Source organism: Nuphar pumila, chromosome 12 (genome assembly GCF_984573655.1).
Source record: "Nuphar pumila chromosome 12, dmNupPumi1.hap1.1, whole genome shotgun sequence".
Taxonomy (NCBI): domain Eukaryota; kingdom Viridiplantae; phylum Streptophyta; class Magnoliopsida; order Nymphaeales; family Nymphaeaceae; genus Nuphar; species Nuphar pumila.
The window spans coordinates 103203086-103227751 of NC_143260.1; the positions used below are offsets into that span (position 1 = coordinate 103203086).

The 24666-nt window shown below is 35.1% G+C and overlaps 1 protein-coding gene across 4 annotated transcripts in view; it reads right to left on the reverse strand.

Annotated features, from left to right (window-relative positions):
* The window catches only part of LOC149821397 (transcription initiation factor TFIID subunit 12b-like), a 63778-nt gene that overhangs the window by 25183 nt on the left and 13929 nt on the right, over positions 1-24666 (reverse strand). For all 4 annotated transcript variants that reach the window (XR_016426501.1, XR_016426499.1, XR_016426498.1 and 1 more), the window contains exons 2-3: positions 22490-22705; positions 15624-16160 (exon numbers count right to left, since the gene is read on the reverse strand). Coding sequence is in view for 1 of the 4 variants with exons in the window: in XM_089982734.1 (XP_089838860.1) it covers positions 15624-16160; positions 22490-22705 (753 nt within the window). In the remaining 3 variants the exon portion in view is untranslated. The remainder of the gene's footprint in view (positions 1-15623; positions 16161-22489; positions 22706-24666) is intronic.

Here is a 24666-nt window from a genome sequence, read left to right on the forward strand (position 1 = left end):
CACATCCTCGGTCACTTCTTTTGCTTTTTTTTCTGTAATAAAAAATCATGTATTAAATACTTATTTTATGTAATTAAAAAATATATTTATATTCATAGCAAGGTAAAAGGAATTTAGCTTTACTTCGATCTCTTGAAGACCTGTCTTGCCTAGAACCAGCTTGTGAATCATGAGGTGAAGTAACTTTTTCAATAGGCACATGCTCAATGGTATTTATGTCGAAGTTCGGATCCAACCATGAATCCTCCAACCAATTGGGATCACTAGGCAACACTGAATCTTCCTTCTCTACAATTCACTCATCGTTTGAGTCTATATGATCTAGACATATAGGGTCTTTGGTAGCCCTCCTCCTCGTATTTCTTTCTCTTAATTTCATATTGTACATTACAAAAACCAATGCATTCATATTCTCTTGTTCAAGTCTATTCTTTCGTTTTGTATGCACCTATAATTTCAAATAATTGATAATCAATTATAAGATAATTACACTTATAAAAATGTATTTCAAAAATAAAATACAAAGTCACAAACCAATGAGAAAATACTTCAGTTCCTCTCACAGCCCGATGCACTGCATGTCAAACTTAGAATTCGAATTACAAAATTCATCAACCCAGGATTTTCGTGCCCAAATGAACTCCACCAATCAGTTGCATTCAAATAAAACAATACAAAATTGATAAAAACATTAAGAATGTCATAATTAACAAACAACATAATTGCAAACTTACCATGACTTTTTAATTTTCTTGTTGTAAGAGTTGTCTCTCTACCAAACAACCCTTTTGCTTTTTTAAATGCATCGACTTGTGTTGTAATTTTCAACCGAACATTTGGATTAGAAACTAATTTTTCAACACAATCATAAAAGTCACTCATAACTTCTCCATCCGGATTGAAGTGGTCAGCATAATGAAAATGTGAATTTAAATAATAGACAGTTGCATGCAAAGGCTTATGAAGTTGCAAGTCTTATCGTCTATCAGTGATATCGTAAATAGGTTTATATTTTCTTTCAACCTTGTCAAGGTTTGAAGCAATTTTCTCTTTTGCTCTATCCACTGCCTCGTACAAAAATCCCATTGCAGGTTCATCTGCAGCAACTAATCGCAACACTTTCACGAGAGGCAATGTAGCTTTAATTGCATATGATATGGCAAACCAAAACTTATGATCATTAAGAACAATATAAGAAATCTTCTTAGCATCAGATTTTTTATAGTAATTAGATGATCTAAAATTTGAAGATAAGAACATTGACTTCAACTCTTTCTTATAACATCCAATACTATGAAGTGTGAGATATGTTGTGGCAAAACGAGTGATGGTTGGACGTAGAAGTTCTTTCTTTTTTGTGAACTTTCTCATCAAATTTAATACCTATGCATGACTATAAATATATCTTGTAAATTTTTTTGCATTTTCCATTGTATCTTTAAAAATTGATATTTTTTCAATATCTTCTAACATAAGATCCAAACAATGCGCTACGCATGGTGTCCAAAAACATGTTTTTCCTACTGTTAACATATTCCCAATTGCCACATAATTTGATGCATTATCTGTAATGAATTGCCCCACATTACTTCACCAACTTTTTCATACAATTTACACAAATTTGCACCAGTTTTTTTCATGTCGTTGATGTCAACGGACTTCAAAAATATTGTCCCAAATGAGCTGTTCACAAGAAAATTAATCAAGTTTCTTCATTTTCCATCTGTCCAACCACCTGTCATAATGCTGCAACCAACATTTGGTCATTCTTTTTTTTAACTCTTTTAAAAATTCGTGAATACAATCTACCTCGTCCTTCAAAATCCACGTTCTTATCCCGTGATAAGAAGGCGGTTTGAACTCTCGTCCATAATTTGCAATAGCTTCTAGTATTGTACCAAAATATGGACTGTTGCAAAGATTAAATGATAAAGCATTTGAATAAAAAAATCTACCAATGGCACGACATACATTTTTTCTTTCATCACTTTTGAAAGCAGTGTTTATTGTGGTTTATCGTGTTTCTTTATTCACAAAGAGGTCCATAGGACCACCTGTGCTTGTTTTTGCATCACTACATGATCCACTGGTTTCTTTGTTCACATTATCGCCTGTTGATCCAAAATAAATACTCCTCCCGATATCCAACTTGTTTTGTTCTTCCTCTTGTTTGTTTTTTTTTGCTTCTAATCCCTTAGATGATTCTGAAAAAAACTTTTCACATCAGGTGGAACAGCTTCGCACATGCTTATACCATGTTTTGTGTCTGCTAAGTGATGTTTTAACCTATAGATGCCTCCTGTAGTCTGTTTATGACAGTAATTGCAAATGACATGTCCTACGAGTTTGGGATCTTTAGTGGGATTTGAAACTTTAGCTTCATGATCCCATCCTACATCTTTTTTCATTGTTCAAGTGCAAAAATGCATATAAGAAAATATATATTAACACAGAAAATTAGATTACAAGTATCATTCTTTGATAAAAGAAAGACTCAAAATAACAGAAACAGATTTTGCCATATTTTATGATTCAATAATCAGCAAATGTACAAACAAACAATAAACTAATAGCAGTTGCAATCTGAATAATGAATACATACATGCTTGTGTATATGAGAAACCTATGTCACATGGGTGCGGGTGCAGGTGCAGGTGCGGGTGCGGGGATTCGGCACTTCCAAAAAACCCGAGTGCGGGGGTGAAGCAGGGGCAAAAATATAAATATATATATAAGGGGTTCCCCCAGCGTGGGTTGTGCAACCCATCGGGTTCTTGAGATCTGTATTCCCCTGACCCTAAGTCGATTCATGTTTCGGATCCACCTCGCTCCGGCCGAATTCAGTAAATAACTGAATCTCCCGAGTCTTCGAGTTGATTCATCCTAGTGCTCCGGGTCCAGGACCTCCGGCCAGGTTGAGTCGGAGGCGGCGCGCGTGGTCACAACTCAGTCCCATTGCGACTTTAAGCATTAATAATTATGTGTGGGGCCCACCACGCACATGGTCACGTCTGATAAAAAAGAGATGAGAACGAAGACGTGTCCCTTCACCATTCGTACCCTTAAAGTGTTGCATCACCTGGTTTACAAACCACGGTTAATAAAAGCACAAAAACTCAACCGACCAGCGTTATTGAATATTGACTAAAATAACCCTTACCAAAACCATAAATGACACCAGTTTTTTGGTCATATAATGAAAGCAGGCCGAGGAGCAATTGTGCATGAAAGGATTGTGGGTGAAGGTGAACTGGAGCCCAGAAACGTAATTTCCTCAATATAAAAGGTTCATTTCCCATAATAAAAAAAGGCCACTCAGTTTTGATCTATAAATATATGTTGTCTAAAGCATGCAACGGGTGCATCTCTGTTGGGTTGGGTTTGAGAGTGGTGAAGGAGGTGATATCGAGGCTGGCGACGTCTTTGCTGAACCCGAACGCGCCGTTGTTCGTGCCGTGGGCGTACAGAGCGATGGAGGACTTCTCCAAGGAGTGGTGGGACCTCTGTGAAAATATCTCAAAAAGAGATAAAGTGTGCGATAAGCACAACAACACCAATGTGCACAAATGCACAAGAACACTTAGAACAAATGTACACAAAGGTACAATAAAGAAACTCAAATGCACAAAGGCATACAAAATATAAAGAATTTTATTGAGAAGCTTGGAGAACAAAAGCTCCAAGAAGTGAGTATTACAAAGGGGGAACTCCCCTATTTATAATGAGAAAGGAAGCCTTGGAGGGGCTCCACTAGCTGTTGGAGCCCCTCCAACGGTTAGAATTCTAACCGTTGGAGAGGCTCAACTCTAACCGTTGGAGAGGCTCAACAGCTAGTGTTGAGCCCTCCAAGTTGACTTTGAGTCAACACAAAAAAAAGACAAAAAATGAAAAAGAATAAAAGTGAAAAAGCAAAAAGAATTACAGCATATTCATAATTATGAATATGCGCAAAAGGTGAATGACTAAAATACCCTTGTGGGTTTTACAAGAAAAGAAAAGAAACAAAAAGAAACATACATATTTACATATATATATATATAAAGATAGATATATATACATATATACGTGATATATATATGTATATGTATCTCTCTTTATATATATATATGTAAATATTTACATAAAGAGAGATACATTTTAACACCCTCCCTCAAACTTAGGGCACAATGACCGAAAGTTTGCTAAGGAGAAAGTTGAATCTTGGAGAGCAAAGCGCCTTGGTGAAGAAATCTGCCAACTGATATTCTGACGTTACATAAGGAAGGTCGATGACTTTTTGTAGATATGCCTCATGGACATAATGGCAGTCCATCTCAATATGCTTTGTCCGCTCATGAAACGTGTGATTCTTAGCAATATAGATTGCACTCTTATTATCACAACACAACTTTGTGGGTTCTTGAATTGGAATCCCCATGTCTTGCAACAACTGATGAATCCAGACAATCTCCATAGTTGTAGACGCCATGGCTCGATATTCTGCTTCGGTGGATGATAGAGACACCTTCTGTTGTTTCTTACATCTCCATGAGATCAGGGATTCACCTAAGAAAATGCAAAAGCCTGTAGTGGAGTGACGGTTATTTGGGTCACCTCCCCAATCAGAGTCAGTATATGCAATTAAATTCAACTCAGAAGAAGAGGAAAGGAAAACTCCCTTGTTTAAAGTTCCCTTTAAGTATCTGACAACTCGGAGAACGGCACTCATATGAACGGATGTAGGAGCATGCTGAAATTGGCTTGCAGTATGCACGGCATGAGAGATGTCCGGCCTTGTGATGCTAAGATACATTAGAGATCCCACAAGTTGCCGGTAGGGGGTAGGATCCTCCAAAGGTTTCCCATCATCGATCTTCATTTTTTATCCCACAACTTCAGGGGTCTCACAGATTTTATCATCAGTAATACCTGATCAGTCAAGAATCTCACAGGCAAGTTTAGTTTGAGACAAAAAATAGTCTCTATGAGAGTAGGCTACCTCGATACCAAGAAAGTAAGTCAGATACCCAGGTCTGACATTTCAAACCTTTCTTTTAAAGTGGTTTTAATGTTTCTGATGCCCTTTATGTCACTACCTGTTATCAACATATCATCAACATACAACAGTAAAATCACAATTCTTGCATCAGACTTTTTGACAAACAGAGCAGTGTCAGTGTAGCATGAGGAAAAACCATTTTGAACCATTACATCATTAAATCTATCATACCAAGCCTTAGGGGCTTGTTTTAAACCATAAAGCGCTTTTTACAAACGAAGGACTTTCCCCTTTGGTACGTTCATACCAGAAGGAGCATCCATGTAGACTTCTTCATTAAGATCCCCATTTAGAAATGCATTTTTAACATCCATTTGGTAAATATTCCATTTTTTAATAGATGTAATGGTGATCAAACACCTTACAGTAACCATTCGTGCAACAGGAGCAAAGGTTTCTTCGTAATCGATGTTGTATTCTTGACTATATCCTTTTGCGACAAGACGGGCTTTATATCTTTCGAGAGTGCCATCACTCTTGGTTTTGACTTTAAAAACCCATCTACATCCTATTGTTTTCTTTCCTTCTGGAAGACATTGAAAAACCCACGTTTTGGCTTTGTTGAGGGCTCTAAGTTCGTTGTCCATGGCATCCCTCCATTCAATCATTTCCTTAGCTTCTTTAAAATTTCTAGGTTCTTGATATGAGTGAATGGCACTAAGGCATGCCCTATGTTTTGAAGAAAAAGACTCATAGGATATAAATCTAGAAGGATTTTTCCTAGATCTTTCAGTTCTTCGAGAATTGTTGGAAGATTCACTAAGATCACTATATTTCTCTATTGCACTTCTAAAAGTGCCTTTATCTCTATGAGTATAGGTAATGGGTTCATTTATCATTTCTTCTTCATCATGAATGGTTTGAGGAATGTTTCACTTATATCCTCATTCTCTTTTAATTCATCATCGCTAAAAAAATCTTCATTTCTAGATAATAGTTCAAACAAAAAAGAATAATCGGCATTATCTTCATGATTTTTGTGTTCTTCAAAACCACTTATGTTTTCTAAAAAGGTTACATTTCTTGAAACATATAGTTTATCATTTTTAATATCATAACATCTAAACCCTTTTTGAGTTTCCGAATATCCCAAAAAAGCACAAGGAATAGCTTTGGGAGATAATTTATCATTCTTATCGGTGAGAACAAAACATTTACAACCAAAAATTCTTAACCTATTGTAGTCGGGTTCTTTTTTATACAAGATTTCATATGGAGATATTTGATTCAAGTTTTTGGATGGAAGTCGGTTGATGAGATAAACCGATGCAAGAGCCGCTTCGGCCCAAAATCTTTTTGGAATTTTTTGAGAAATTAGTAAAGTTCTTGTAGTTTCAATTATGTGTCTATGTTTACGTTCGGCCAACCCATTTTGTTGGGGAGTTTTGGGACAAGACCTTTGATGAACAATCCCATTATTTTCAATATAACTTTTGAAATCATTTGAGAGATATTCTCCCCCGGAATCGGTTCTAAAAATTTGTAACTTACTATTGAATTGATTTTGTATTAACATGTGAAAGATCTTGAAAGTAGAAAAAACCTCATGTTTATGTTTGAGGAAGTATATCCAACTATACCTTGAAAAATCATCCACATAAATAACATAATATGAAAAACCTCCCTTAGACACAACGGGTGCCGGTCCCCATACATCCGAATGCACAATTTCGAAAGGTTTGGTTGAAAACATAGTTCTTTGTCCAAAAGGTAAGCTTCTCATTTTACCAAGAATGCAATCATTACAATTGAAATTGTCTTTACATAAGGTTTTAGCAAAATGTAAATACGAAAGCTTGACAATATTTGGATGCCCAAGGCGTTTATGCCAAACATTTATATCCTTATGTTGGGCAACATTACAAAAAGAGGTTTTTGGAATTTGAACAAACTCCATGAGATAAAGATCTCCATTCCTAGAGCCTTCCCCAATCAACTTCCCGGACCGGCGATCCTGTATCCAACATTTATTTGATGAGAATTTGATATCACACCCATGATCCGATAGTTGAGAGACGGAAAGCAAATTTAAATTTAGTTTTGGTATAAATCTAACTTTTGGAATAAAAAAACCTTGTCTTTCAAAATCACCAATTCCTTTTATTTCAAGAGAAGCCCCATCCGCGGTGGAGACAAAAGAGGGTGACAAATTTTTTGAGTATTTAGAAAGTGAAAAAACATTTGGAGTCATATGAAAGGATGCACCCTAGTCTAAGAGCCAAAGAGTCTTACCGGGAGGAGAGAAGGTGGTCATGGCGGCTCCGGAAACGGATCCCTTGAGGAGTGGTTGAAGAGCTTCCATGATTTGATTGAGAGTCAAAGTAGCATGATTGGAAGTAGAAGGACCTTCCTCCTTGGTTGATTGGAAAGTAGTAGACATAGCCACCATCTTCTTCTATTTAGGGCATACCGGTTTAATGTGACCCGGTTCTTTGCAAAAATGGCATATGATCTTACTATAATCTCTCCTTCCATAATGCCCACCATTTTCTCTTCCTCCTTGATTTTTGTTAAAATGAGGGGGGTTATAGATTTTAACATTATTCCCCGGTCTTGAGACGGCATAAGCACCCTCATCCTCATCTTTAGAGGGGACGGCCAACACACTTAGATTGGTTTTATTCATTCCCAATCTAGTTTCTTCTCCACTTAATTTGGTAAGCACATCTTCCAACGGAGGGGAAGAGAAAGAAGACAAGAGAGAGGATCTAGTTTGTTCAAACTCGGGTCTAAGCCCATTTAAAAAATTGAAGAAATGATCTTCTAATTGTTTGGCTCTCAATTCAATAGCCTCACCACTCCATTTAGGTTCTTGGAGAGCAAGCTCATCCCAAATAGTGGATAACTCGGTGAAATACTCTCTAACGGACATTTCTCCTTGTTGAAGGGTTAAGGCCTTCTTTTGAAGATAGTATTTATGGGACAAATCTCTTGAAGTATACATTCTTTCAAGATATTCCCATACTTGACATGCCTTTTTGAACTTTAGAATATTGGCATTAATTTTGGTCTCAACCGAAGAGAAGAACCATGAGAGTATTTTGTAGTTTTTCATTTCCCATTCTTCATGCTTCTTATTGTAATCTTCAAAAGCCTTTTCTCTTTCTTCTCCCTCAAGAACCTTGATCTCCCCTTTGTCAAGGGTAGTAATTTTTGGTACGGGTTCGGGAATAGTTCCTTGAACATATCCCCAAAGACCCTTTCCTTTTATATGGGCCTCCATATTCCCGGCCCATACATGATAATTCGTTCCATTCAATTTGAAGCAAAGAGAGAAGTGAGAATCCTTTTTGCCCATTAGAGAGGATACAAAGAGAAATAAATGCGTACCACAATGCGAAATGAGTCCCTTCTTGATGTAGGAAGCTTCCAAAATATAGAATGAAGAGCCGAGTCTTCACTTCAACCACCACAACTTAATGGCACGCTTTACGAGGTATTCCAATGAAGAGAAAAAAGAGCACGATCTTCTTTTCCTTTAAGCCTAGCTTTGATACCATGTGAAAATATCTCAAAAAGAGATAAAGTGTGCGATAAGCACAACACCACCAATGTGCACAAATGCACAAGAACACTTAGAACAAATGTACACAAAGGTACAATAAAGAAACTCAAATGCACAAAGGCATACAAAATATAAAGAATTTTATTGAGAAGCTTGGAGAACAAAAGCTCCAAGAAGTGAGTATTACAAAGGGGGAACTCCCCTATTTATAATGAGAAAGGAAGCCTTGGAGGGGCTCCACTAGCTGTTGGAGCCCCTCCAACGGTTAGAATTCTAATCGTTGGAGAGGCTCAACAGCTAGTGTTGAGCCCTCCAAGTTGACTTTGAGTCAACACAAAAAAAAGACAAAAAATGAAAAAGAAAAAAGAAAAAGAATAAAAGTGAAAAAGCAAAAAGAATTACAGCATATTCATAATTATGAATATGCGCAAAAGGTGAATGACTAAAATACCCTTGCGGGTTTTACAAGAAAAGAAAAGAAACATACATATTTACATATATATATATAAAGATAGATACATATACATATATACGTGATATATATATGTATATGTATCTCTCTTTATATATATATGTAAATATTTACATAAAGAGAGATACATTTTAACAACCTCATCCAGTCCTCCGCTTGCTTCCGCGACTACTGGCTCGAAGAGGGGTTCTACCAACAAGAGGAAGAGGATGTTGTCCTCAATCTGGAGGAAGATTTTGGTGTTGATGATGAAAGAGTTGCTTTCCTGACCGAGATCGGAACTGAGTTTGATGCTCTTAAAAGTAAGGACTTTTTTTTCTTTCTTTCTTTCTTTCTTTCTTTTCTTGGATCCCTACCCCCACCCCCTTCGATTTTCAAAAAAATAGACCGAAATGACTCTGGGTGCGGTCAACGCACCCAGGGTCGGGTTGACCACACTCGGTGCCGCACCCGCACCCGCATCGAGTCACGTCGACGCGGGTGCGGCACCCTGCTAGCCGAATCCCTGTGACTTAGTGAGAAACCAATAAGTGCACAAGATCTTCTTTAACCAAAAAATGTGAACTAAGCCAAGCCAAAAGAGTTAAATGGAACAAGGCTAATGGATTCAAACTTTTTCTACAACAGGTTTTAGCTGGACATTCATCACACACACAACAAAAAGAAGTTGGCCATTTTAGCCACTCGCCAACCGTAAAATGGCTGAATGTTCCTGTAAAAAAAAGGCTACTGACTGCTGGAACTGCTGAAACATGGAAGTTGATGATGATGGTAGAAAGGGGAGGGTAGGTGTTCAGGGGGTCTTGACTGACAAACCTGGTTCACCCAAACACTGCACACTCCAGCTTTGCCCCCAAACCTGGTTTTAATAAGGCTGGGCTTAATAGGGGAAAGACTTTTTGACAACACTTGGGAATAATGTGAATGTCAATCCAAGAATTCCCCAGCATCAAGAAACCTTTTTGTGCTTATATAAACCTTCCATGGAAAAGTATAGCGTTAGGATCTTGCTGGGATGAGTTGAAGATATTTCCAACAAGAAGGTGCAGCATCAACCTATCTGTGACGGGCTTATTGGCACTCATCATGTCTCTGCAATTATATCATGAGACTGGAGAAATTATAGGAAGTGCAACCGCGGACTGTCAACAAAGTCTTAAGATTTGACATAGCCAATTCTTCTATATATTGTGCATTATGCTTCTGCCATCAGCAAGTTATCCACAAGCTACATGGATTAGTTAAATTATTTTTAGACTTCCGGTTTTGCTGGAAATATATTCTTTGTGCATTCTGTCTCTGCCTACAAATGTTTGTAGTGTTTGGCCTATACTATGGCTGCTTTTACCCTCAGCAAGCAAGTTAGATGGCGCACAAGATTTCTGGTGACATTTGACTGGACGAAAAGATTTTTTTTTTGGTAAGGACTCTAGTAGGATATAACAGCAACTCAGAGCTAGATGAGCATTTGGAAATGAGTGATAAAGGTAGCACGAGACTTACATGCACAAGCTACCTTGAGGAAGACGTGTAAATGCGTTGAGAAGGAGAAGAGATAAGAAGAAGAGAACGAGAGAGAAAGAGAAAAAACTAGAAATGAGAGAGAGAGAGAGAGAAAGCGTACTTGTTTCGGAGCTCCACCACGAGAGAGAGAGAGAATGCTGTGAGAAAAAAAACAAAGAGAGAGTGGGGTGAGAAAAAAAAAACGAGGGGCTTAAACATAAAGGGCCCCCGACCCCTTTATGTTTAAGCCCTAGTTTTTGGTCAAATGAGGGTTTTTACCCTCATTTGACCAAAATTAACGAGGCATATGTGCCTCCCCTCGAGGCGTGCACATCGAGGTGTGCGCCTCAAGGCGTATGAGGCGCACGCCTCGAAACTTTTACGCTTTACCCATACGCCTCAAGGCATAAAGCCCCTCGCCTTGAGGCGAGACGCATTTTTAATAACACTTGTTTTTACCATCGATAGTTCTTCTCTTGACATAAAAGGAATTAGGAATTTCAAAAAAAAAATCAAACTTCGCTATTTGTAAAATTAGATTTGTTTCAAAACTTAACTTGAGCTTACTTTCTGTTTCACAAATTGTCGATCATGATTGTAGTATCTCTTTCACATCGAACTGATGTTTAATGCAGAATCTCTTGTCCGAGAAGTAGATTGGAGAAGGTCATAGGGGTGGGGATCTCTACTACATGGATCGGTTGATTATTCCAAAAGACACTTTTTGTTATAATATACAAAATATGGAAAAAAATTGGCATCAAAGGCTATAACATCCTAGCACATACAAATTATCCAATGTACCTTATTTGAAAAAAAAATTTGTAATGAAAGATTTTATTGTATCAGTTGCATTCTTGATAAAATGAAAGTTTTACTTTTTGAAAAAAAAGATTTTTTTTCTCCACTAAACCACTTGAATTGCACTCAGATGTTTGAGGTTCAGCTTTTGTTGTCTCAAAAGGTGGTTACGTCCAAGATTGTTCGTATCATATGATATGGCATGATACATATTGTTACCTTTTGGTCTAATGATATGATACATACTCATATCGCGATACGAGTGTGTATCATACGATACACCCCTTATCATTAAATACACCCTGTATCGTACAATACAAGTATGGCACACTTAAAAAGAACCAAAAACAAGTCTTTTCATTTTTGGTTTAAAAGCCCTCTTAAGGGTTGACTTCTACACATGTGTAGAGGCTCTTGGAAGGGAATCCATTAACCTTAGGTTCCGTGATATCGATTTGGGGGTCGATTCGTGTGCAAGGGAGAGGGCTTTTGTGATTTTCTCAACAGTGCATTTCCACTCATTTTTCCAATCAAGGAAGTGGGTTAAGGTAAAAAACCTCTATTCTTTGCTTGTTATTGAGTCTTATTTGAGGAAGATGGCATCGAAAGATCCGGCATGGCAATGGTACACTCAAGTAACAAGTGAAAACCGATTAAGAATCAAATGCAACTATTGCCAAAATAATTTTTCAGGTGGTATCACTTGGTTGAAGCATCATTTAGCCGAGACACATCATAATGATGTCGTATGCATGTCAAGGAAATTGTTGGATGTTGTAAAATGGCAATGTCATCAATTACTTAGTGATCTGAGAGGGAAAAGGCATAAAATAGATAAATGAGGCCAAAAAGAGGTATGCGGAGCCTTGAAAGGATGTGTATTACAAATATGAGCTCCCTACTTCTAATCCTAGAGCCCATAGCATAGGATCAGAAGTAAGAAGTTATGCAACGAAGGGACAAAGTGTGGTTGGTGCTAGTAGTAGTGTCGCGGGCACAAAAAAAAAAGAGGAGAAAGAAGAAGAGAAGGAGGGAATTCTTCGAGAGGAGAACCAAGACGTAGAGCTAGAGGTTCTATTAGAAGTTTGTTCCCTCCTAGGACTGCCTGTGATGCGCAGCCCGACACTCATACTGCTATGACTACTCAACATTTAGTCGAGCAGGCGGATGTCATGGTTGGAAGATAGTTCTATAATGCCTGCATTTCTTTCAATGCGGCAAATTTATTTCATTTTCAGGTCATGGCAAATGTCATAACAGTATCGGGTCTGGATACAAGATGCCTTCATATCATTCTTTAAGAGGAAAGATTTTAGATGCTAATGTGAATGAAGTAAAGGCTTATTGTGATGAAATGAGACAGTCATCGAGAGAGATTGGGTGTAGCATCATGGCAGATGGGTGGACATATAAAAAGTTGAGGACCTTGATAATTTTTTTTGTCTATTGCCCCAAAGGAACCATGTTTTTTAAATCAATTAATTTGTCTGATATGCCCAAGACAACAGATGTATTGTTAAGGGTTTTTTACCAGGTTGTGGAAAAGGTTCAGCCTCAAAACATTGTACAGGTAAAGAATTGGCAAAAATATTTAGTTAATTCTTTTGGACCCCGTGTGCGGCCCATTGCATAGACCTCATGCTTAAAAATGTTGGCAACATGGATAAGATACATCAGACAGTTGAATGCTACTAAGAAATTACTAAATTTATTTATAATCATGCATGGGTTTGGAGCCTAATGAGAAATTACACTAGTGGTGCTGAGTTGATTCGTAGATACTAGATTTGCTACGAATTTTTTGACAGTGCAAAGTTTAGTAAAGAATAAAGTTGCACTAAAAAAATGTTTTAATCAGATGAGTGAAATGCATATCCCCAAGAACAAAAACAAAGCCTAGAGAAATTGTAGATATTGTATTCAGAAGTGAATTATGGGATTCATATACCTAATATATATATATATATATAAGGTATTTATGTATTTTCTTCTTTTGTTATATTTTACTTTGTTTTTTATTTTTAGTATTTTTGTAATAGGTAGTGCCCTTAGGGGCACTTTTGTACTTCTTGTTATAGTCGTTGGGCTAGTCCGACTAGCTCAGCTAGTTGTTGGACTAGCCCAATGGCTAGTTGAACTCCCTCCCTCCCTTAGTATCTTGTATATATATATGGGGGGGGGGGGGGGGGGGAGCTAACCCACATATTTTATGCTTCTCTTAAGCATTCTTAGATAATAAAGTTATTTATTTTTTTATGTGTCGTAACCCTTGAATGGCTTGTGTTCTTGCCATCTTTGGTGATTGTTTTTCCCATAAGAGGCTTCTTGTATTTGAGCACACAATTGTGTAGCCCTTAGTGGCATCTGTTTGTGCATACTCTTATTTCATTACAAGACTCGCAATCTTAGAGCTCATCAACTTGCTCCAACATTTTGATATGGGATAAGCATAATGATATGGATGGCAAACGTTGAGCACTCAAAGGAGTTCCAAACGTGTGCTCATAATGTAGGATTAAGACCAAATTCACTAGAACATAGGCACTGGTCATATGTTTCTTTATTATGCTTTGATCATGCTACAACCTTCTGATAACAAGCAAGATCCCTCCCTCATGCCCTCATGCATTCAACAAGTTTTTTTTTATATATATTGTTTTTAGAGGTGGGCAACGGGCCGGCCTATAAATTAGGCCCAAACCGAGCTTTTGGCCAGGCTCGAGCCCGTTAGTATATATATATATATATATATATATATATATATATATATATATATATATATATATATATATATATATATATAATCAGCCCGATTACGCCCACGGGCCTAATGGGCAGGCTGTGGGCCTGGGTTATCCGAATGGGCCGGGCCGAGCCGGCCCATTACCCACCCCTAGTTTTAAGATAATGTGATGACAAGCCACCATATTTAACTGAATGCCAACAATTCATCCTTCCTCTCTCCCTCTTATGCATTCTCTATATCTATCATATATATCTAATGAAATAAAGAGTATGAGAACTGATGATTGCCTGAGAAAGGATCAAATTAAACGTACATAACAGCCAGATGGTAAGATTTACACATTTTCTAGTGTTTCCTAACCACTTTAAACTCTTCAAATGGAATTTCAAAGACTAGATAGACAGCCATGGTGCTTATCTTCTTTCTTTCTACCCAATATGCAGTAAACACTTAAAAGTGATTGATGGATGACCCTACTATCTGTCACCATCCTATATGTATTTAAAAAAAAATGGATGTTGGTTGATAGAGATCACCAAACCTCGTGCAAAGACCAACAACTATGGTATAAATAGAGAACAATAGTTAACTTAAAATTTTTAAACATGAAGCTGCTTGCATAATATGCTTTGAAATGGGAAACCCTATCCACTACTAATATATCAGTAAAAGGAGAAGAAACAAGATTGTGAACAAATTCGGAAAAGGAGGGAAAGAATATTTCAAACACACACATAAGTTTTGGATATTGTTAAAACACACCTAAGTTTATGCTCCGTTAATCAAAAATACATTTTCGTCCATTTAACTTGGGCGATCATTAATCCAAGTTGAGTTAATAGGATAAAATTATTGATTTACCTTTACACACATTTTGCCCTTAAACACGTGTTTTTAAAAAAGCACCTAACCTTTTAAAATAAATTCAAAAACACACCTAAAACACACTTAAGTTTTGGATATTGTTAAAAACACACTTAAATTTTGGATAAGTTCATTTAGATATTGATAATATGGATAAGACCTAGTTTTGAATATATTTATTTACCTGATTTTGACCTTGACCAACTTGACCAAATCATCAACTCAGATTTAGATATGTTTAGGTGTCAATCCTATATGAAGAATTTAGGAGACAATCTAAAATTTGAAAATGTAAGTCAGCTGTTTTATAAATGCCAAAGAGTTAGCTGGTTTTTTTAAAGCACTTCTGAGGTTAAAACGGTAACTTAAACATGCTTAAGTAATCATGAAAAATTTTAGTTGTGCTTTTAAAATTTTCTAAAACTAGGTGTGTTTTTTAAAATTTCTAAAAAAAGTTAGGTGCTTTTTTGAAGACACATTTTGAGGGGAAATGGTAATTTTAGCACACATTTAACAGCAACATTGATGGAAGTAACGTGTGGCCTTTTTTCAATTAACTATGAATAAATTCAGGTGTGTTTTGAACAATATCTGAAACTTCCGTGTACTTTTTATTATTGCCAAAACTTTAGGTGCATTTTAAAAGTTTCCCAAAAACAACCAGAAAATAGTGTAGCATAAAGTTAATGAAGACCTGTGACACCAGATCCTGGATCTTTCTCTTCCCTAGCAACTGCATGTTTGTCTCTCCTCCTTGGCTTGCACTCCCGCCTGTTACTACACCTGATGCTGGAGTACCTGGCTGTGATCCAGTGAAATTCGCTGACTTTTGAATGGTCAATCCAGATGCTCTAGGTGACAGCTGCTGTTGCACAAGCTGCTGTTGTTGCACAGATTGTTGCTTATGATGAAGTGTCTGTTGTTGGGTGGCCTGATGTGATTGTTGTACTAATTGAGATACTTGCTGCTGGTTCAGGGTCAAAGGCTGCTTCCGATTTGACTGAGATGTTGATGAAAGTTGTTGCTGTAACAAAGCCTGTCTTTGCTGTTGATTAAGGTGATATGAAGAGGACCCTGGAGTAGACATTGTTGGCTGGATCTGTTTCAACCACTGTTGTTGTGACAAAGAGTTTGGCATCATTGCAGATTGCCCATTTTGAGGCAATCCAGGTAACTGTGCATTCAGAGATGCCAGTGATCGGGCCCTTGGTATGCCTTGAGCTTGTAGTTTCTACAAGCAACAAAAAACGAAATGTTAAAATGAAACTATATACAAATAGTTCAAGAAATATTTGTCGAATGTGGAATAGTGGCACATATGAATAATCTAAGTGGTGGACATTCTATATGAACAGCATATACAGAACCAATAGAAGAAAAACAACAAATGTCAACATATTGTAATGAAATAGCGGAAAATACAAAAACAATGCCACTAAGGGCTTTACAAGATTATGATCACAAAAGTCCATACGCACAAGTCCACTACAGGACAAAACAATAGCCAACAAGGGGCAACAACACAAGCACTAAGTGCGGGACTAAATAGAAAAACATAATGTAAAAAATATTCATCTTTATTGAGCATAAATGCTTACGAAAAGCATTAACAAATTGAGGAGGAACAAAGCCCCTTTATATACACATTAGAAAGGAGAGAGACCAAATGAGAGTTCCCAATAAAGTTGTTGGGAACTCTCAAAGGTCATATTTACTACCGTTGGAGAGCCTCCAACAACTCTATGGTCAAAAGACCATATAACCCTTGCTTTAAAAGGCAAATTACAAAAAAGAAAAAATAAATAAAAAATAAAAAATTTGTTCTTAATGGTTCCTATTACATGAGTAAAATGATGAAAATACCCCTAGAGGATATTTATCTATTACATTATTATAAATAATATATATAACAAATATATATGTATGACAATACATACATATATATATATATGAAATATGACAATATATATACATGTTCATCTTAACACTCCTCCTCAAGCTTACCGAAACTTTGAAATTACAACAAAGAATCAATGGAAAAGATCTAAATCTTCAAATGCCTTTATTGGTGATCATCCTCATATGCATGCATCGGCTATCTCCATCTTCACGACATGATGCATCGAGGATGTCCTTTATCAATCCATTGAATCTTTAAGAGCCTCTAGAGAGAACAAGCCAAAAGATTCCAACTACACAAGAAAAATATCCTAGCCCAATAGTTATAAAATTTTAAAACCAATATATTTTAAAATAAGAATAAAATTTTCAAACAAAATAGTAATAATTTTTAGAAACATTAGATAATCATTAGGAAAGACAAGAGGAGTATTCCTCAAATGATGAATTTTCATGAAATCAAACCATAATCATAAAATCAACTTATTTTTCAAGAAAACATAACATTGACCATAAGAAAAATTGATCATTAAAGGACATATGATTCAGCAAGAAGAGATAAACAATTATGCACAAATAATACCCTAAGCATTTCAATCATGCATATAATAAATAAATAAAAGAGGTCTAAAAAAAGAGTTAATTAACTTCATGCATACAATAATATAAATAAGATAATCAATGTGAAACACACATATATATCCAATATGCAATTAAAGCATATCTTATGCACATAAGACGATAATAAAAATAGCTATTTTTATCAATAAAATGCATGATTTTAATATACAAAATCAAATATCCTTCAATTACGAACAAAAATGTCCATCAATTAAGTGGACAACACACAAGTGTTTTCATAAGGAACATACCCTCAACACCCACAAAGGGGCACACGCAAGAATGCTCACAATATAAAGAATAAGATTTTATTAAACATCAGAAGTATGCAAAAAATGCTTTGAAATTTTTATCCATAAACATATTCGATACAAGGAAAAAAAAAGTAGTAAAAGATTAGAAATTTCAAAGAAAGATTTTTAAAAAAAACACATAACAATGAGAATGATATTTGCAAATTAATGCTAATTTACGAAAAATATGAAGAGATTTAAATTCTCACAAATATCAAGAAGTGATATTTTGCAAATTTCAACAACAGTTTGACCAACACAAGCAATCACCTCACTAGGCCTCCAAACCCCAAAATCAAGTGTATCAATGACTAGAACAAGAGCATAATCACCATGCCACTAAAGGGCCAAAGACACACAGTACGTATAAACATCTTTTGTCTACATATAATGACACTTAAAAATAAATGTATCAGCGACTGAACAAGATCATAATGTCAACGATGGGTTAAAATTATACACGAAGGTATGAATAAACATCTCTTGTCTACATATAATGACACTCAAAAATCAAATGTATCATCGACTAAATCAAGAGTATAATGTCAACGATGGGCTAAAATCACATAAGGTGTGAAAAAACATCTCTCATCAACATATAATAATACTAAAAAATCAAGTGTTTCAGTGATTATATCAAGAGTATAGTCGCAATGCTAACAATGGGCTAAAAACACACACGAATGTGTGAACAAATATTTCTTGTCTACATATAATGCCACTTAGATAAGAATCATAATAGGAGAAAACACAAAAGGTAAGAGAGCTTGTAATGAAAAGCACACTAATGTTATCAATAAAATATCAATTTTAACCATCTTTCGAAACACCATGGTTTCAAAAATACATGGCCATCACACATAAACAGAGTTACAAGCGTCCATAATAACAATGGTCATACAACAAATGAGTGATACAACACACTTGGATCCAGAGATCAAACAACTATCATTTAGAGTCAAACCATAAATTGATAATCTAAACTAACATAAAAACGAGAAGCACACAACTCACCCCAACATCTCTAAATAAAAAATAACAAGGCCAAGAGAAATGATATATCATATAAAATTCTGTGACGGACACAACAAATGCCACAAGAAAGCAATAAATACTCCCGGAAATCATTTTACAAACAAGTGAGTTCAAATATAAGAACCAATTTGAAAAAACAAAGTTTCAAATCAAATTCAATAACGGTAAATGAAAAATTGGACTCAATATAGTGCAATCATAAGCATCGTTAATATAAGCAAGTTATATATAGGGATAGCTCAATCTAGATTACAAGTTTACTATGAGACAATCAATGTCATTAAAGATAACCAAAACATATATAGAGATTTTCAAAGAACCATATAAAAACCAAGTGCATACATAAGTACAACTAATCATGGATTCTCACAAAGAAATCAAAAGAACTCATGTATATGCAACAATCTAAATAACTTAAAGCCACATATCTTATGCAAAATACATGCATAGAAACAAATTTAAGCATATATGCAAGTGATAGATTTAAGGCACTAAGGGCACAATATAAAAAATTATATTTTATAAATAACAAGTATGCAATGAATCAAGTCTTTACACATGTCCACTAAATATCTAAGTGGACAAACACATTCATCAATAATGGACAAGTACTAAAGTGAACCGTGAGAGAAACACATATAACTCATAAAAATACAGAATTTTCTTATGATTCTCAGCTTAATATTTTATTAAAAACTATGTATGCAACAAAATATTTAAATCACATGCAAAGCGTGTAAAATAATGCCACGAGACCAATAACATAATCATAAGTACCAAAAAAAGGATCAACAATATAAACACCTAATATCATAACTATTGTCCCACAAAAGACTCATCAAAGACATTTATTAAAGTGAATGACTTCCCATAAGAAATTATGCTCAATACCTTATGCACGAACAAACAATTTTATTTATTATGTAAGGCAGTCATAAGTGCATAAGGATCAAATATCAATAAAAATTATGTTATAAGTTAAGATCATAATCTTTAACACTTCATATGGTATTTTTAATACATTAAGAGTAAAGAAAAATATTAAACACAAGTTCAAGCAAAATTTCATAAAATTATACTTGTGAAATACACACAACATCATTATTTTAAAACATCTCGAACTATTTTAAAATATATAACAATTTATCAAAAAATAAAATAAAATCAAGTTCAACAATATGAACATGATTTGACATTTATAATCATGACTTGTTCAAATAAAGCATCTAAATGCCAACAATACATGCTCAAGCATACACAATTGTATACATATATATCAAATAAAGCAAGTTTTGAAAAATTAAGATTCAAAAAGATTTCAAAACATACATATATCTAATTTCTCAAAAGTAATCAAATAAGTCTTATAACATATTTAATAAAAAACAAGTCCAACGATGATTAAAAACTAAATTAAAGAGATTTTTTTGTTTTAATAATAATAACAAACATATATATATATATATATATATTTTAAAGATAAGGAATTAAGTGTTTTCTCATGCATAATGAATGAAATAAATAACACAAGAAATACTTAAAAATATAATATACAAAACGAGTCTATATTTTCCTTGAATCCAAGCCACACAACGATCATGAATCATTCACGAAGCACGAACCCGAACCAAAGAATCTCAAGACCCAAAAGAGGCAAAATGACAAGAAGAATTTCTTGGCTCTAATACCATGTAATGAAATAGCGAAAAATACAAAAACAATGCCACTAAGGGCTTTACAAGAATATGATTACAAAAGTGCATAGGCACAAGTCCACTATAGGACAAAACAATAGCCAACAAGAGCAACAACACAAGCACTAAGTGCATATAAAACATTAAGGAACTAAATAGAAAAACATAAAATATAAAAAATATTCAGCTTTATTGAGCATAAATACTTAAGAGAAGCATTAACAATTGAGGGGGAACAAAGCCCTTTTATATACACATTACAAGGGAGAGAGAGACCAAATGGGATCTCCCAACAGTCGTTGGGAGCTCCCAACAATCATATTTATGATTGTTGGAGAGCCTCCAACGACTCTATGGTCTTTTTCATATAGCCCTTGATTAAAAGGGCAAATTACAAAAAAGAAAAAATAAATAAAAAAGAGAAAACTCTTCCTAATGAAGAGTCCCTATTACATGAGTAAAATGATGAAAATACCAGTAGAGGATATTTATCTATTACATTATTATAAATAATATATATACATATATATATATGAATATATATGTATATATATATAATATGAAACAAATATATATGTATGACAATACATACATACATATATATACATGTACATTAACACATACATAAAAGGAATACGGTTTGATTTCAACATAAAGTAAAAACAAAGAGATTTTTCCTTCTTATAAGAGGGTATATATATATATATATATATATATATATTCCCAGCATATATCTATCACTCGAATTTGTGTATACATTGCTCTCATGATTCAAATTTCAAGATCTACTGAGAACTGCTGGAATCTCATTCAATAATGTGTAATTACTGCCTCATGTCAGATCATACCAGCTTTGGATAAGTCGCCTCTGCACCAGACCATTGAGTAACTTTGGTTCATATTTAGAAGAAAAATCACTTCTCAGAATAAATATGAAAATGAATCGAGACAGCAAAATACCACATTACAGAGATCTCTACAGTCCCAAAGTGCCCATTTTCCATTTACAAATTCATCAAAGAGCAACTTCATTGTGAAATGAAGTGCTAAGGAAGAGATGTGATATCTCTATGAGCCACGCAACTGCATACACACATACAAAGTAGCCACTAATGGGCGAAAATACAATGAACCACAAAAGTGGAAAACACACAAAGTGAGAAGGAATAAAAGTATTTCACTTCAAGAATGGCTTCAAAGAAGCTTACATTACAAGGGGAAACCCCCCTTTATTTATAAACAAAGAGGCACCGTTGGAAGGGCTCCATATGGGACGTTGGAGTCCTTCCAACGATCATAAATATGACCGTTGGCGTTGGAAGCTCCAACGTCCCATATGCTGGGTCCATTTAATAAGAAAAAAAAAAGAAAGAAAAAGGAAAAGTAAAAAGGAGAAAAAGAACATATGTGCGTGAATAAGTAAAAAGACAGATTTACCCCTAATGGGTATTACAAAAGAAAATATATATATATATATATTTATAAATATATAGATAGACACATAGACATATATATATATATGTAATATATATATGAATATGTGTCATGATCTATATATATATAGATATATATAGTACATATAATTTAACACATTGTTTGCAAAAAGAAATAACAAATAATTTCTCTTAGATAGGACATGGGAAAGGAATAGCATATTTTAGCTGATCCATTCAACCAAAAACAAGCAAGTCAAAGCAGAATAAGAGCTATCAATAATTACCAAGAAGCAGTGGTGTGGAACAAAATTTCTTAAAACAACCAAGAAAAATAATTGTGGCTGTTTGGAAACAAAGTGATGGTCTGTACAAGATAAAGTCAGAGTTTATCTACTCGGATTGCTATGAATAGCGAAAGAAAGAAATGATGCCACAAAAGAACAATCAACTATTAAAGCACATTATATCTCAGGCAAGGCATCTGTAAATTGTCTAACATCGGTCATTCATGACATGACAGTCTTACATGTTCACAATATTCACAGGCATCAAAATATGTAGATATTCCATTTAAATCAATACCTGAGGTGAGGTAAGTGCTGGTTGCTGGGGCAATTGTTGAGGGTGAATCTGTCCAGGTCCAATACGTTGTTGAGTACAAGGAAGTGAACCATTTGATCTCAGTGGAGAGTTCAAACCAAGAGAACTCATCATACCGATTGCATGCATCCCTTGCAATTGCTGTCCAGGATTAGGTGACTGGGATTGAGAACCCTGCATCAAAGCCTTCTGCCTTGGCTGCAGAAGGAAACTGCCACAGTTCAAACTAAGGATTTTCAAATATTACAGAACATTAAAAGAGGTAAACCAACTTCTGTATCAATTTATAATGGTTTCAAGATTGTCACTGCAGGCCCCACCAGAACACTGATGCTCAATGCCAGTTCGAGTAGAATCAAAACTTAATGCATATACAAGCCATGGATCACACCAACCTCACAAGAATGGGCTTGCAAGTTTACACCATTCTTAAAAGATTTTTTTGTACATTTGGAATAAGTGGTTCTAAAAGATTTTGGTATAGATAAAAAAAGAAAAGGCAAAATTCAATGACCATATGAGTATGATAAAGGCCACCATCAACCCAGCAGAAACCGGCAGCTGATCTTCCATATGCAATAAAGCAGTCCACAACACAGAAGGAGCTTAATACCGAATATCACCAACCATCAATCTGCAGAGCCAGTTTCAATAGGATCACCCCTGGTTCAGGGTATCACTAACCTTCCTACATTACCTCCTAACACATCAAAGGTTGGAATTAGATGGTACAAAGTCGAGAAATCTCAATCTTTGGATTAAAATTAACACAATCTGAACAACAAAGGTTACGCAATTTTAAAGTGGCTGCTAATTCTTCCATAAACAACCATCACAGATCACATTCTACCAAGTCATCAAACCTTATCACTAGCAAAGACAACATCCTCAACAACCTCACAATAATCTTCCATACACAAACACCATGGATATTGTCTTTGTCACGAGCATAGAATGTTTTGCAAACCCACGATGCGCTAGCCTAACGGCCAAAGATCGTGCACCAACACTTTTTCATGTGCTATAAATCATTTCATTGACGCCCACCTGTTAAAAAATAATACATATATGTATATACTTGAATATGTATATATATATATATACTCTTCTTAATACAAGAGTATGTATATGTATAAGTATATATATATATAAATACATATTTAAAGTACATACGTATATATTTGTAATCTTTTTACTTTTCTTTATTTTTTACTTTTTACTTTATTTTTCTGTTTCTTTTTACTTATTATGTTTGTCAGTTAATGACAGATGCAGCTGACAAAGAGTGTGTACAGTTAACACAGTCTGCCAAACAGTAACAGACGTTGGGACTGTACCCAACGGCTGTAATTACAGCCTAACTACTCCCTCTCTTTGGTTTTCCTCTATAAATAAGGGCTTCAGCCCATTGTAAATGTATAAAATAAAGGGTTTTTACTCTCTTATGTTCATTAATGAAATAGTGCATTTGAAGCACTTTTCTCACATTTTTTGTGTGAATACTTGAATGCTATTTTGTGCTAGCATATGCTTGTGAATGTTTGAAGTATCAAGTTAGTTGAAAACTTGATTGCATGTTAGGCTCTTTACATGGCATCAGAGCAAGGTTTATGATCAATGGTACATTGGTGGGCTACCTCGTAAAGCATGCTTACTCTACTTTGTGGTGGTGATTCCCTTTTCTCTTCTAATTCACCATGGGTGAATCTTTTCCACACAATACAAGCAATTTCAACTTTATTCTGTCATTCAAACTTGAAGGAAGCAACTATAACATTTGGGTGGGACACTTGAAGACGTTCATCAAAGGCCAAGGTTTGTGGGGATTCGTAAGAGGTACTATTCTTGAACCCACTCTCAAAATTTCATTAGGTGAAAATGGGGTTGAGACTAGTCTTGAAGAAAGAAACAAATCCATGAAAGAATACTATAAGAAATTGGATGAATGGGAAATGAGAAACGCAAAAATTCTTTCATGGATGCTAAGTGGAGTTGAAACAAAAATTGTTTCAAATCTATTATGCTACAAAAAAGCAAATGAAGCATAGGAATATCTTAAAGGTATGTTTACCGAAAAAGATATGGCGCACAAATATTATCTCCAAAAAAAGGTTAAAAATATCAAACAAGGAGATAAAAATGTAAAAGACTACTTTATT